General features: G+C 40.3%; 1 protein-coding gene across 6 annotated transcripts in view; it reads right to left on the minus strand.

Moving 5' to 3' along the window:
* Positions 1-15,471, minus strand: part of PLEKHA7 (pleckstrin homology domain containing A7) — a 1,012,616-nt gene that overhangs the window by 144,698 nt on the left and 852,447 nt on the right. For all 6 annotated transcript variants that reach the window (XM_069223724.1, XM_069223723.1, XM_069223725.1 and 3 more), the window contains one exon: positions 4,635-4,688. In XM_069223724.1, the coding sequence (XP_069079825.1) occupies positions 4,635-4,688 (54 nt within the window). The remainder of the gene's footprint in view (positions 1-4,634; positions 4,689-15,471) is intronic.

Here is a 15,471-nt window from a genome sequence, read left to right on the forward strand (position 1 = left end):
TTATGTCCCCATTCAATGACATTCATAAACTGAGAGTCAATTTTCATTTGTAGTCAGTACTCTTCCTCCTGTACCGAGAAATCGAATTGTTTCTTTCATTTCAAGTATTTCTTTCTACAGTAAATGGCAGTTATCCCAGTCTGGAAGAAGGCACCCACTATCCTTCTCTTTTTAAAAATTATCACGAAATTTATACTACATTTTGTGACTAAATTGGAAAAAAAGCGAGTGCAATCCCAGATTACAGACTTCATTAACTCTAATGAACTTCCTGGTGCTGCTAAGACAGGCTTCCAAGCCCATCATGGCACTGAAGGAGCTCTAGTAACAGTAATGAATCAACTTTGAGTTTACAAAGTCAAGGAAGAACTGCAGCCTCAGTCTTATTAAGCGTGTAAGCAGCTTTTGATCCTGTCTTTCATGCAATTCTAGTTGGTCGATTGCATGAGGCCAATATCCATGCAAAGCCCTGTAATGGCTTATTTATTTTCAGGTTACTGCTTTCCCTTTCACTCTGGACCACTCTTTGTTCAAGTCTATCAATTTTGCTTCGCTAAACCCAACTCTACTTAATCTGTACATAACAACACTGGTCAAACCCATTAGCTTTTCTGGCACTGATTTTGTGGCCTTTTGTGGATGACACCGAAATAATTATGTGGCACAATCAAATGTTTGTGCATGTCTCTCAGTAGTGTCAAAATAGATGAATTAAACCCATTTAAAAAATAATTTGCTTGTCACCAACTCAAACTCTTACTGGTGGCTGTTTGATTGCAGCCCCTGCCCTCGGTGAGCAAAGTTTCTTCTGTTTATCTTTTGATCAAGCCCTCTTCTGTCCCACTCAAGCTGCTGAAGAGATTCCCACTTGCAAAATTCTTAGCAAGATCTTTCCTTTTCTTCAACCGGACCATCTTTTTTTATCTGTGATTTGGACAGTTGCAGGATTCTGATTAGATTATTCAATGCTGTTTTACCTAGTTCTCACGCTGTTCCAATTTCGCAGTTACAGTTAATTCAGAATGCTGCTAATCACTTCCTGTTCCAGTTGACTAATTCCAATGTTGAATCTTTGATTTAGCTTCAATGGCTGCCACGGGCAAACATTACATCTTTAAACGTTTTTGCACCTGCAACCAAGCTTTTAATGCAACAGTCTAGATTTCATTAATAAGCTATTTTCTTTCTACAAACCATCCCAAACCTTATGCTCTTTCACTGCTAATCTTCTGAAAGTATCCATCATTGAGTCCAAAAAGTTATTCTTCATCTTTTATTGTAGTAATATGCTCAAATTATTTTCTTATGACACTACAGGCTGCTCCACACTATCTTACCTTCAGGAAATTACACAAGATTTGGCTACTCAAACTATAGATATTATATGTTGTACAAAGTTGTTGAGGGTGCTATTACCCATACAGGTGCCCTGGTGCTAAGGGACTAAGCAAGAAAGCCCAACCAAGAGAACATTTTAGCTCATATGGTCAATCCATTAGGCCATTTCAAGCTATTGTCCATACAGCAGACCTTCAAAGACTTCATGAAGTGCAGCTGCTCAGGCATTCTATGCAACATATGAGGGAGAGTGTTCCAAAGTTCAGCTGCTTTACCAGAAAAGACCTGCCACTGATACGAGCCCGGCTAAATCTGGGTATCGTAAAAAGGAAAGCTTCCTTCCAGCGAAGTGAGCGACTGGGGATATAAATGTTTAATTCTTTCCTCAGGTAGAAAGGTCCGATGAGATGGGCACATGACATGCACATGATTTAAAAAAATCTTTTTTGTCTCTGGGAGCCAATGCAGCCCATCCAAAGAGGTAGAAGAAGAGGATTGCTGAGGCAATTCATGAGCTAATTTTGCGCAGCATTTTGAATGTGCTGAGGCTTTCAGCACACCCAAAGGGGCAGCCAGAAAAAGAGTTGCAATAATCAAGGTGACTCAAAATGGGCACCTGACTACAACCCAATGGACCTCAATAAGAAGAAATGGGACATTTTTCTCAGCACTCAGGAAAAAGAATGTAGAGGTCAGATGGTTAGCTTGTTTCCTGGGAAATAAATCCGACACAAGATAGCAGTCTATATTTTTTACAGTCTGAACTGGACTCAGGGATCAGACGAAGATTGAGGCAGTAGGTAGATATGTCTGAACTCTGTATTTCTGTTTTTCTTCTAGGACACAGTAACAGATAAACTTGCACCATACAAAAATACAACATAAATAAATAAATAAATAAATAAATAAATAAATAAATAATTTGTAGTTTAAGACTACTTTTATGTACAGGAGTTTCAAGGTGTTTCTTAACTGGAGGCTTTTTGGTTTTTAACAAAATTGCAGATTTTGAACGCAGCTGTTACATCAATTTAAAAGACATTTTCACCATTTGTAGTTCCACAGTATTGGTGTTGCCTCCTATCAACAGGAACAACATCTCTAGAGAGTTCTGTTGAGAGGAACTAGAGAGTTCCAAATCTAGACTGTCCCAAGCTTATGACCATCAGAAAGACAGCATCAACTTGTGTGTGGGTAAGCAAAAAGTACATTTATTGGGATCATCTCACAAGATTACCAGGCATTGCCAAAGCCAATAGGTCTTGTGTTTGGAACCTATTGCTTTCTCACTGGTTTTAGGCATGCAGTACAGCATCTCCAATACTGTGCCACATGGCTAAAGAATATTTTTAAAGAAAGCTTTTGATGTGGTGAATGTTTGTTTTTCTTTTTAGTTACAAATTCAAGTTGTACTGGTAACTAATACAAAAAAAAAAACACACAAGTGTTTTGTTTTTTGTAAGCGAGTGGGAGGAAGCAATGCTGGGGAAGAAAGCAACACAAGTCGTTGATAGAGGGGAGGAAACAACACAAGAGAAGTGGGGTGGAAGCAATATAGAAAGTTTTGGTGGGGAGCGGAAGCAACACGAAGTGTGAGTGGGAAAACAACATGTAGGTGCAAGTGGGGGGATTTCATGAAAGACAGCAACATGGAGTTGGTGGTGAAAAGGCACAAGCTGGAAGGGAATGTGGGGGGGAAACACATGGGTGAGAGACAGGAACACAGAGTGCGGCAGAGAGAAGAGGAAGCACACGAGAAAGAAAGTTGGAAAACATCTGCACTCTAGTAGAGCACCTAAACAAAAATAAAAAAGTTGTTCCTGAAAAATCAAGCAGTGGAAGGACACAGTTTATCGTCCATGCACCAGGGAGAGACAAACAAAAGAAGAGGAAGGAAAGCCCACTAACGCTAACTAAGTTGAAGAAAGCAAATGAGTGAGACAATGAATACAACCAATGATGAACAATGGGCGGGCTCTAGGCCCACTGTAAGCAAAAAGTATGTCTTGCAACAAACTGTGCATGTGCTGTCTTAAGCAAGATCTAAAAACCACCAGGTATAATTTTTAACACATCCTGTCATGTTGAAAATGACCTCTTGGTATCCAGTTGGGTTCAAAAGCATACATGAGGAATGTGGTTCAAGGTATTTACAGTTCTTCAATATGTCAGCACATCCTTGGAAGAACTATTTGTGCAGCCTTGGAAAAATGTGGGCTGCATGACAGACGTACACAGCAGTGTCAGCTTGTCTCTGGACAAGGCATCTACTGTGCTCTCACAGGGGGCTCTACAACTGTCTGCGCTAGGAGCAAAAAAATAAACTCAAATGGAAACTGGAGAGGGAAGATCCTTTGGGTATCATGTAACACACTTTTCTTGAAAAATATGGACAACCTAATGCTGTTATACTAATAATGGTTTGGGAGGAAAACTTGTGTTTGCTCATAGACAATGCTTGAAATATTCACCTTTGCTCTCTCAACCACTAAAGAAATAGAACGTGGAATACCATGACATGCCTGTGAAGAATAGCAGAATACCAGTCATTGCTGATTTCACAAATCTAACCACAGTTGCTTCAACTCTTGGGCTTCATTCCCTGATGTCAGTTGTGCAAGTAGTTTGTGGTGCTTCTCATATTTCAAGAGCACTGTGCTTATGTCAAGTTATAGGTTTTTGGTTAATTACGATGGATGAAGGTGTACTCTGTTCGTCTTTTCTCTAATCCTCTCAAAGTATAGCATCATAGTGAGGAACCCTAAACATAGCAGTGATTGTGAAACATATCTGATGGATGTCTCTCTTGCTGAAAACTGTCATGCTTATACTGAACTGGTTATAGATCGCAAATTCGCAATGAGTCTGACTAATTATGGGAAATGCATCCATTCAAGTGAATATTTAGATTCAATATAAAAAGTTTGTTATTTCATTCAGTATTTTTTGGTTTTCCTCAGGGTTTCCTCATAAAGTATTGATCACGTCCGACCTGGACTGATATATTTCTTTCTTAAATCCTTAAATATTGTGATATTTGTACAGAAGGCAATCTAATAAGGCTGAGCTAAAACATTGACAACTCATGATAAGGATGGATCTCTTCTGTGGGATTTTATAGCAGCTCCTAATAGGAAATGCTGCAAAGTTCAAATAAAATATGTGCATAGGTTTATACTTTAAACAGTGATTACCAGTTTAATTTTACTCCAACTCCTAATCATGATCAACACAGTTCAGCACAAATAAATCCGGAAATAACAAAAAGGTTTGAGATTAATAAACAGACGTCCTACCTTTAGATCGAGGTACTCCAAATCTTTCTTCAGTTGGACGTACGTGTCATCAGCCTTCACAAAAAAAGAAATAGCATTAAATGTAACACTTTACATTAAAATGCATTCAATATAATAGCACTATGTGTTTACTGCCTCATGAAGTTGCTAAATCATGTAGCGAGAGGATGAAGCTCTATTAAATATAAATATGAAATATAATATAAAATGAATCTGTGAAACAAAAAACAGGTTTAAACCACAATAATAACATTTCTGGAATTTACCAAGGGTGAAAGATTTTATTAACATTGTTGAATAATCACAAAGAAGGAAGAGGCTACAACAGGTTGACAAGAATGCTATTTGTTGTTTTTTCCTCAAATTGCTCTTTATTGGCTTTTACATTTTTATTGTACAAGGGTACACTTCAGGTAGCTAATTAATCAAAAACTCACAAGTTGGTAACTGTAGAGTATTAGACATTGTAAACTCTCCCTCCTCATTACACAGAATGGAGGTGGGTATTCTCTTCATGGGGTAATAGGGTATACAATCATCCATTTCCCACGGTATATCGGTATCTTGTAAGGGGAGCAAGAAATTATTATATATTAGTAATAACAATAAACAAACCCATAAACCCGCGCCCTTTTCAGATTAGCATATTGTATCAAAAATATCCATGTAACTCTCCTTATCATGCTGACCTTCTAGTCCACTGCCTGTTAAGAAAAACCATCAATGTTGTCCCCCACGTTCGTCTGTGTCATTCAGCCAGCTCCCCCGAAAGTATCATTAGGGCCCAGGTTCTTCTCCTTTCTTGACATCCCCTGTGGCACCACCCCGTAGGGGATCTAAGGTGATCCCATCATATTAGGCCATGCTCCATGCTGGTGGCAACTAGGGCGGTCTATCATCCAGCTGAGCTTCAAGTTTGATAACGTATGCATCCCATGCAGCAGTGCTCTGCGTGACTCAGAACTACGACACACTAAATGTATGGCCGACTGTTCCGCTATGGGCCATGCAGTGAGCCACTGTTGTTTGAGGGGTGTTCAGACGACTTCCATGACAGTGTAATACAGCATTTGTAGTGGCAATGCTACAGCAATCATGCAGCACTCTAATGAATCTTTTTGTTCCTACTCATCCTACCTAATAGGCAGAAACTCGGGTTAAGATTCAGTTCCTTGTCCACCAGGTTTAACACATGCGTCACCATGGTAGCCCAAGCTTTTCCAATATCCAGGCATTCCCATACCATGTGATAAAAGGCTGCCTCAGAGGAGTTACACCAAGGGCATACTGAGAGGAAGCCTAGGAATGTGCTGGTCATGCGCTTTGGAGAGAGGTAAGATTTGTGCAAATAATTCAATTGCAGCAACATGAACCTTGAGTTCTGCAATATTAATCTGGTTTATCCTTTGGCATCAGTCCAATGCTTGTCCGTAATGTCAGTCAGCTAGCAATGGGCCCAAATGACTCTTACATCGTCACATGGTTTCACTAGCTGTACTTGCTTTGTGCAGTACAAACTTGCAACAGCCCGGTGCCCTCCCCTATGTGTTGGTGGGCACTGTAGTATTGCATTCAGCAGCGGGTCCACCTGGCCCCATGTCACCCAGTGAATGCAACAATGTTCCATGTGTTAGAAAAAGACCCGGTCCCATCGCGTAGGTGTTTTCAGGTGCGCAAATGCCTTTTGTGTACAGGTTCCCTAACTCCATAATGCCAGCTGCTGCCCAAGGGCGTGTATCAAATATACTGGCAAAGTCTTTTATGCCCAGTAGCTCCCACAGTGGGCGGAGGGCAGAGTATGGAATAGGGTCCCCTCTGACATGCAAAAATATAATCCAACAGGCTTGTGGGACCACATAAATTCTGGGCAATCATGTCTCAGTGAGCTAACTGGTAAAGAGCCATTCCACTAATCAGCCGTGCCCCATCTCTTGCTCGAGTGTAGTACGTTCGGGGGTGGCAGGGGTGTGAAGCCAATCGGAGAGACCAATGCAGTCGTGCTGCACATAATACACTGGAAGGTCATGAACTCAGAAGTAATCTTTAGGTCTGTCTTACAACCCAGCTGTCTGACACAACTACTATTTCCAATTGCTGAAAACAGGTGTCTCCAATGAGTAGCTCGTAAGCTACCAGTAGCTCTCTTGTGGGCAACCCAGGCTACTATGATAGAAGCTTTTGCTTAGCTGGATCATTATATGTATACTGAAATTAAAAACAATATATTAGAAATGAAAACATGTGTATTTCAGTACTCATTAAGTTGTTGTTTAGAGAAAAATGGTTGAATATTTAAAATGTATTTAAACCTATTACTTGAGTTCGAGAGATTTATTGCTTACATTATTAACTTGATACCAGGGGCACTGTAGCTACGTCTGTTATGCATTATCTATTTTGAGACATTCCAAATTGATAATGCTTTTTACTTCACTGCTGACAATCCTGCCTTAAAGCACTGATATGATCACTGCTGACCATCGTGCTCAATACTACATTACGAACGAATTTCATTGAACATAATTAGCTGCAGTTACAGAAAGGTTTGGCGACTGCTGGTTTAAAATATACATAAGTGGTTTGGGCTCCACCCAAGGGAGTACTACTGTCGCACCTTATGTTATTGGCTGTTTACTCTTTCTTTCCACCTTGCAGGAAGTGCTTCGGGTGAAATACCTTAGTGACTATTTTACATCTGGAAAGAACATGTAATCATTGCCCTATTTGTCACATTCAGTTATCACACTTACATATGCATTCTATACAGAAAGCAACCCTTTTTGCTACTTTCCCCCCCAGCAGTGGCAGAATTTAATATGCTAAACAGTATTTGTGCATGCAACACATTTAAACAGCATTTGTGAATTCCACTAAATTTGGGCAGAAACGTAGCAAGGAGATGGTTACCACATACAAGTTCAAATGTCTATCGGTGGCATCATATGGAGCGGGTTTGTGGGGATACACAAACACATGCAGCATACAAAAGGTGGAGAACACCTTTTTGCGAAGACTTCTCACGGTCCAGCAGAGTTGTTTCACACATATCAGGAACTTGCATTCAGGGTGGTTTCTTTATGAGCTGGTAGTTATGATCTGTCAGATAAATGTCTGCTGAAATTAACTGTCAAGTGAGCTTGCCAGATTATTGCAACTTTAATTAGCAACTGTCCCTTGTTGGAAATGTTATATAAAAACTGCGCGAAATGACTTGGGAGATCAGACACCAAGGGCCTGATGCACTATGAACGTCTGAAGTGGCACAGCCTAGGTAGGATTCGGTAAATCACAGGCCTTGCGACCAAAAAATGCATGTGGCAATCTACAAAGGACAGAACGTCCCTTGCTGCTCACTGCCATTTGGAGAAGAAGGCGTGAAATGGTAGTCCTCTGCCCCCTAGGAAATCTCATTAGTATACTAAAGTGCACGGATGTCATTTAGGCCCTGCTCCTTTTCAAAGGACCGAGACTTTTTTAAATACCAGAAGTCTTCTGTCTATGCATCCAACACTTCATTCACAGTATTTGCAGGGCGTTGCTAAAGGGCTCATGCCTCATAGATGCAAAAACATTGACTACATTGCTAACCCACTTCAAAAATCAAGGGCTATTTTGGACATTTTAAGTTGTCTTATGCAGACTGATGTAGAAATAATATCGGTGCTTTCTATATTGTATTATATTACTACTAAAGTCATTATTGGAAATATATTTACACTCTTTTTAATTCCCTACGATCCCGGAGAAATAGAGTCGTCCCCTTCTCAGAGCATCTTTGGTTAGTTAATTTCCAACTCTATAATATTAAAGAAAATGTCCAACAACACCATTAATCCAGCTAAATGTCCAATTCAGACTTAAATTATTTTCTGATTTGTCTATTCTTCTTCTCTCTTCATTGATCGGTCTCTGTTTACCCGTGCATTCCTCTTCGGTCAGTATTCAGTTTTTTCAATTTTTCTACTGTTCCCAATTTTTTAAAAACATTTCTCTTCTTTTGACATCACCTTATTGGCTTCCTTTTCACCTTTCCCATCGTCCCAATGTATAGCTCATGTTCACTACTTTACCTACTGCTTTCCATGTGTTCTAAATGGCTGGAATATTTCAATTTGTATTGTGTTAGGCTGTGCGTTTAGTTCACCCTTTCAATAGGTTTTTTACTGCGTTTGCATTTTGGACTGGAATTAGGTACATGCGCTCAAGAAGTAAAATAAAGTGACGTGGCAAGGGAAAGATAAAATGTCATCTTGAAGAACTGTGGATGATCTTAAGGAGTCTAACATTGCAACTAGCCCAATTAGTTTGCTGCATTGTTCCTTTAATAATGCAACAAGTCAAATATTTATCAAACTGATTGATTTAGGAAACTCTTTGAAGGTCTCTTAGTCTGAACGTTCTTCGTTGATCCTTCACAACATAAAGCTGATCTTTCACAAAGAATGAACTCACTTTGATGAATAATTTATTTCAGAACAAAAATGACTTTTTTGAGAAAAAGTCTGGATTGTATGATGCAGGCTACTGTCACGCATTCCCAGGATGGTAACCCTTAGATGAAGAGTTGCGTTTAACTATCTTCTCTTCACAGAACATCCTTCTCAAGCTCTCCCAATAGCGGCTGCACGCAGCCTTCTGACCTTATTATATACATTCACTTGTTTTTATAAATTACACAGGAGACATAATTAATGTCATTCATTTAAAAAAAAAAAATAATATGCCTAAAGGACAAAAGGCTTCATCTGGCCAGCTAGGCATACTACAGTAGTCTGGGGTAAAACATTATTCTCTCCTTTAAAGTAAGTTAATAAGTGTAAAATACGTTTGAATATTTTTATTCGACATAACCACCTAGCACAGGTTGTTATATGTAAACAGAGGCATTACATCACAAATGTTCACAACGATAAGTTGAACATTAACCTGTGTCTGTGCCTGCAATAAGAAACCATAAAAGTTAACATGTTGCAGTATCAAATTTACATCCACTTATTCAAAGACCTTGAGTATATTTTGCAGCTGTTTCGGTACAACGAACAAATTGCTTCCACGGCGAACCACACCGAACAGTGAACATTCTCATAGTGTTTCCATAAATATCTGTAAAATCGTAAGTCCCCTCATCAATGACCATAGGTAAATATAATCTATTGTAGAGTGTCTTTTGGGTTCCCTTGGCTTGTAACATGAGAGTTTGTGCTCCATATGGACCCTTGCAGCATCAACAGTGATCCAACCAATGGATTTCAAATGACTTTGAAGATCTTCAGCTGATTGTTAAGTTTGCAGATCATCTTCTATGAGGTTAGCATACTTGTGTCTGCCCACTCTGCTACCATCATCACAACTGTTGTTTTCCACTTTTGTAGGAGACAGGGTTTTGCTGATGCTAGGGAATACACTAACCATCTCTTCCCATGTCAGTATGTCTTCTATTTTATAAAAATTATATAAGATTGCCAAGTCCATGGATGGACGCGTGTGCCACTCGATCTAGTTCAGAGAGTACCATATTTCTGTCCAAAAGGCAGATAGTCTAGGACAGGGCAAAATAAGGTGCATAGTGCCTCCTCTGTCTTGACTGCATTGTCAATATCGTAGGAAATGTAGGAGATGTGCCCGACACAGTTATAAGGAGAGCAGTGCCATTCATGCAGTACTTTGAAATAGCTTAATTTCAGTAAGCGCTCTGACCATACTTCATCCTTGAATTCCATATGCCATTTGGTAGACCAGACACTTTATTGAAACCTTGTGTGTGTTTAGAGAAGAGTTCACCAATTATTAAGGAATATAGGTCACAGATTAGCTTTCTATAGGTGCCCCATTTTGTTAGGAACTCATGCACTAAGAAGGGTGCAAGTGAACCTCAGAGGTTGTCAACAAAGTTATTTAGAAGACAGCTTTTCAACTGTAGATACTTCCAAACCTGGTAGGCAGAAGATCATATTCATGTGGTAAACCAGGAAACAATTTCACACTGTCCCCATGAAAAAGGGGACCAATCAGCAGTATATCTTTGGATATCCATAATTTCCAGTAAATAGGTAAATCATCAGTCCGAAAGGGAGCATTACGCCAGGTCTGTTCTGATGCATTAAAAAAAATATTGTGTTTCCTTGCTTTATGTATTGATTTCCAAACCTTTATGTCACATTGAAGCACCGGGTAATTGGAGTCCTTAGAACTGTGAAGTTGTAAACAGCACTTGTGAGCCTCTGGCCTCTTCTAGATCTTATGGTCTATGATACTCCATACCACGGCTTCCAGGTCTTTTTGAAAGTGGCAGGTAAGTTGCAATAGCTGTGGACTATGTAGTAGCATTCAATGCCAGGAAGGCGGAGGCCATCCGAATCAGAGTCAGCAGAAAATTTAGCCATGGCTAATCAAAGTCTGTCATGATCCCAGACATAGGCCATTGCATTCTTGTCTATACTTTGCATAGTTTCATGCTGTCTCAAGAGAGGGACCATGCCAAATGCATAATTAAAGCACTGACCCACAGTCATTTTGATGGTTGGGATTCTACTCCAGAAGCAAAGTCGCAGTCCTCTCCATTAAAAAATTTCCCACTGCATCTAGTCGATCAGAGCTACAATGATGTTAATAGCCATACAGTGTAGATCCAAGCAAAATCCCCTGATACTTTTAGCTTAGGTGTCATCCACTAGAAGGGAAAACCCCTGGCAGTTGTAGCTGTGGTCATCCTTATGGCCTCCCTTTTTTAGAAGTTAATTTTGTATCCAGAGAAGGCGGAGAAAGCTGCAATTGTGTCCATAATAGCTGAAATAGGCGTGTCTATCTATAACAGTGTCACTAATATGTCATCAATATATATGATGATCTCAAAATCAAAAGCTGGTGAGGTGATTTCTTTGATTCCATGGTGGTTCTGTATTTTTATTGCCAGATGCTGACGGGCAATCAGGAATAGAAGTGAGGTCATGGGGCAACCCTGTTTGATGCCTCTGCCAATGTCCAGGTTCTCAGATAGGAAACAACTGCAGTTGATCTGTGCCAATGGTTCTGAGTAGCCCAACTGTACCATCCTGAGAAATTTAGGCCCAAACACATTTTAGTCATAACCAGTAGCAAGTAACTCCACTCCAGTCCATCGAAGGCTTTCTCTGCATTAATTAGTTTCTCTCCTATTCATGCCCTTTGGGACATCGTTGTTTGCTACAATACTACTGCAGGTGTCAAACATATACGGTCAAGTGATTTGTAACACACATACTACACTTTGAGCTGGTGTGCATACCGCCCACGGCAGTAGCTCTGTCGCAACCCGAAATGGCACCCACTTAGATCAAGCAACCATTGCGAGGCTGGAAGGTATCCCTTGTTCGGCGAAGGCCAGAGGTTAAGGTTGGGATTCATTCTCTTTCACTGTTCCTCTGGTTCCGACCCCAGCAGGGTTTGCAAGGATAATCAGCAGTGGTCTCCGTGCACAGGAGGTGGCCTACCATCTTAAATGATTCACAGGTTATGGCAACACCACCACCTCAGCTACTTAGCAGGTCAGCACCCCAATCCTACAGGTTATAGTTCAGCATCAGGGGCAGAACGGCAGGTAACTCTGCCCGTGCTTACTCATCTACTGCCTGGAGGCCTCACACAGTCTTAGGAAAACAAGGGCAAAGGGTAGCGGAGAGCGGCAGGCAAGGCAGCAGACACCCACTCTGGCACTTGGAAATGCCTCCTAGATGGCAATTTTCTCATAATAAGGCCGCATACCCTGTTGCACCAAAATAGGCAACAGTGCGTTGGAGCCCTTTAGAAGTCGGCCATCTCGCTTGTGGCCAAGTTGCATAATCCAAAATAAATTCCTTAATATGTTTCACTTATTTTTGCAGAAACCATTAGAATTTGTAAAACATTTTTAAATGTGAAAAAACTTGAATTGTTTTCTTCCATTACAAAATAATTTAAATATATTTCAGCTGTACTGGGAATTTCACTTATATTTACATATCTAGATAAAAACAAACAATAGTTTCTGATAAAATACGTGAGAAATCATCAATAAGAAACAGATGTTTAAATCTGACAAAGAGATCTCATTTCATCATTACGCATTAATGAAAGACTCTCTAAAACAATGGTCTTCAATAAACTGCCTACCCCCATCAACAGTATAACAACAAATGGTTTTGCAACGTAACAAACTGTGACATGTCTCACAATTTTAAATGTTTGATGAATTGTATGCTAGCTATAACAGTGTGATTTACTAGTTTATTTAAATTTACAATAATAAACATATTTTGAAAAAAATCACTTGATGGTCAGTTTGTGGGCATCTTGAAGGCTAAGTTCTGAAACTTTGTAACTGAAAAAATTAATGCCCATTGTCAATTTTTGTTTTCTTGCATTAACGTATAAAATATTTGAACGTCTGTGAAAGGTTTTTTTCCATTTTAAGCGTTTTGTATTTTATTGACATTAACATGCAAACAAACACATGTATTGATTGTGTATTATTCATGTTTTGATTGACCGTCGCTAATGTAGGCCTGCATTTTAAATGTCTAACTTCTGGTTGCCTTTTTGTTTCATAAATGTGAGTGACTATTTCAAGGAGAAGCCAAAGCATAAATTAACCAACGTGATGTGTCTGCTTTCTTACGCATTTGTAATGTTTCCCTTTATGTGGTAACTGTAGAATGCCCAATCAATTGCAACAGTACACATGAAGAGTACAGGTTGGTCCAATGTACCTTGTTTTATTGCAGAGAACTGTTAAGTTTGAAGTGCTTTCAGAGAAGCTTTAAAATTTAGATGAGATGTCAGAACTTTTGTCTTTTTCCACTTTCAAGACAGCATAGAGCGGAATAGAGTATTCTCTGTATGGGAGAACTGAATTTTCTTTTCCATTTTCCTTTTGAGGCAACTTTGTAATCATTCATCCTCTGAATTATATGACTTTTATTTGATCTTCATATTTTACCAATGCATTCATGTACTGATACGTGAATTATATTTGTAACGGATTTCTAACTTTCAGTAACCCTTCATGATTTGAAAACGTAACCACTCTCCCGTGTGGAGTTTAGTGCTTCACAGTATTTAACTGTATTGATTTGATGACTTGCTTCAGTTGTGGATGTGAATGCATCAGATAGTGCTTTATGGGCACTACATTTGCAAGAAGAATAGCACTAACATTTGTAATGATAGTTTTATTTTTGCAAAGCACATTTGTCGAGGACGCTGCCAAAAGAGCGGTGTTTTCCATAGATGCTTGAAACGTGATTGAGAAAGCTCCAGGTCAAGTGATGTGGCACAGCCTGCCACTTCCTAAGCACCCCACAGAGTATTCCGGCTCAACGTTTTGCAGATAGCTTCTCTAAAAGAAAATGCCAAAATCGGGTCTAAAGTCAAAAAGAATCCTCCGGTATTTCTGTGTTCCACTTTGTATTCTAGGGCTTGTAGCCACGCACTCGTTATGTATACAAAGAAATGCAAGTATCAGTCAGAATAACAGCAACATGGATCAGTCTGAATTTCATCCTATACATATGTATATATGTAGTACCTGTATAGCAGAAAGCAAACTCATAGTCAGCAGACTGCATATTTTCTACCAAAGTCTTCATTATGAATAGCCTGGTAATGATGGTTCTGTAGCAGGGCCCATTGGAATTATGAAGCCCAGTGAAACACCACAGACCGGAACTGTTTCCCAAGGAACCTTCAGCTGTTCAAACAGCTGAAAATACTGTTGGAAAATGTGGAAAAGAATGGTAAATTACTGGGTGAATTAGACCGGGAATTACTACTTCACAAAGTAATTTCTCAATGGAACACTAGGATTCCCCTCAGGATACCCACTAATTGCGCACCTCCAGTGTTAAGGGTCCCTCCCGTAACATTAATTCCAGGGAGAGGACTTACTGGTTGATGGTTTGGGGCACTCATAATTAGACCTATGGGAAGGAGGCCGCGGTGATGTAGGTATTCAGGACCTTCCTGAGCTCGTCATTGATAGTCTTGCTTCAGAGGGTGAAGTCATGGCGGGGACAAGGGTCCATGGGTGCTATAGAGTGTACAGAGTTCATGATGGAGATAGTGTCTTGCATGGTGAGGAGCTCCTAGTGGGTGAGAAGTTGTTCGTGTTTGTGCATGTGAGCTGGTGATGCTGTCTGCAGCAGAGGGTTGGCATTCAAAGTTTTCCTAGATAGCCGAGGTCTTGTCATGGAAGAAGTCGCACAGTTCCTGGGAGGGAGTGATGGCTGCAGGATTGCTGAGCTCCTTCACGATGACAAAGATTTCTTTGCTGTGGTTTGTGCTGGCTTTGATGTGGTCTGCTAGTGCGGTCTTCTTGGTTTCTTCCAGGAGGCTGTGGTACTGGTTGAGGGTGGTCCTGAAGGCGGTGTGGTCTTCTGTTTTTTTTGCTGAAGAGCTTCCTTTCAAGTTGTCGGCAGTTGCATTTTGCGTTGGGGAAGTTCTTTTTGCTTTCTTCTTTGACCTTGGCTGTCTTAGCGGGGCGATCGCATATGCGCATTCTGTGAGCCCCTGGGAGAAGCTCTTTGCTGCTTGCTCAAGGTCATACATAGAATATGGTAGGTGGGAGAAGAGAGTGTCATTCCACTGGTCTTCTGATACCTTTTTCCAGTTTCTTTGCATGGATCTGGGGGAGGACGGTGCCTAGGTATGTGGGTCCGGCGAAGGTAAAGTGTATGCTGTGGTGGTAGGACCAGGTGAGTTGTGTGGTGTGGATGTACCTGAGTCTGTTGCTGGAGGTGAATATGAGGGTGAGCATGTGTCCTGTGATGCAGGTAGGATCGATGACAAGCTGCTTGAGGTCGATGTTGCTCAAGCTTTCCAGGAG

The sequence above is a fragment of the Pleurodeles waltl genome, chromosome 3_1, assembly GCF_031143425.1.
Source record: "Pleurodeles waltl isolate 20211129_DDA chromosome 3_1, aPleWal1.hap1.20221129, whole genome shotgun sequence".
In the NCBI taxonomy this organism is placed as follows: Eukaryota; Metazoa; Chordata; class Amphibia; order Caudata; family Salamandridae; genus Pleurodeles; species Pleurodeles waltl.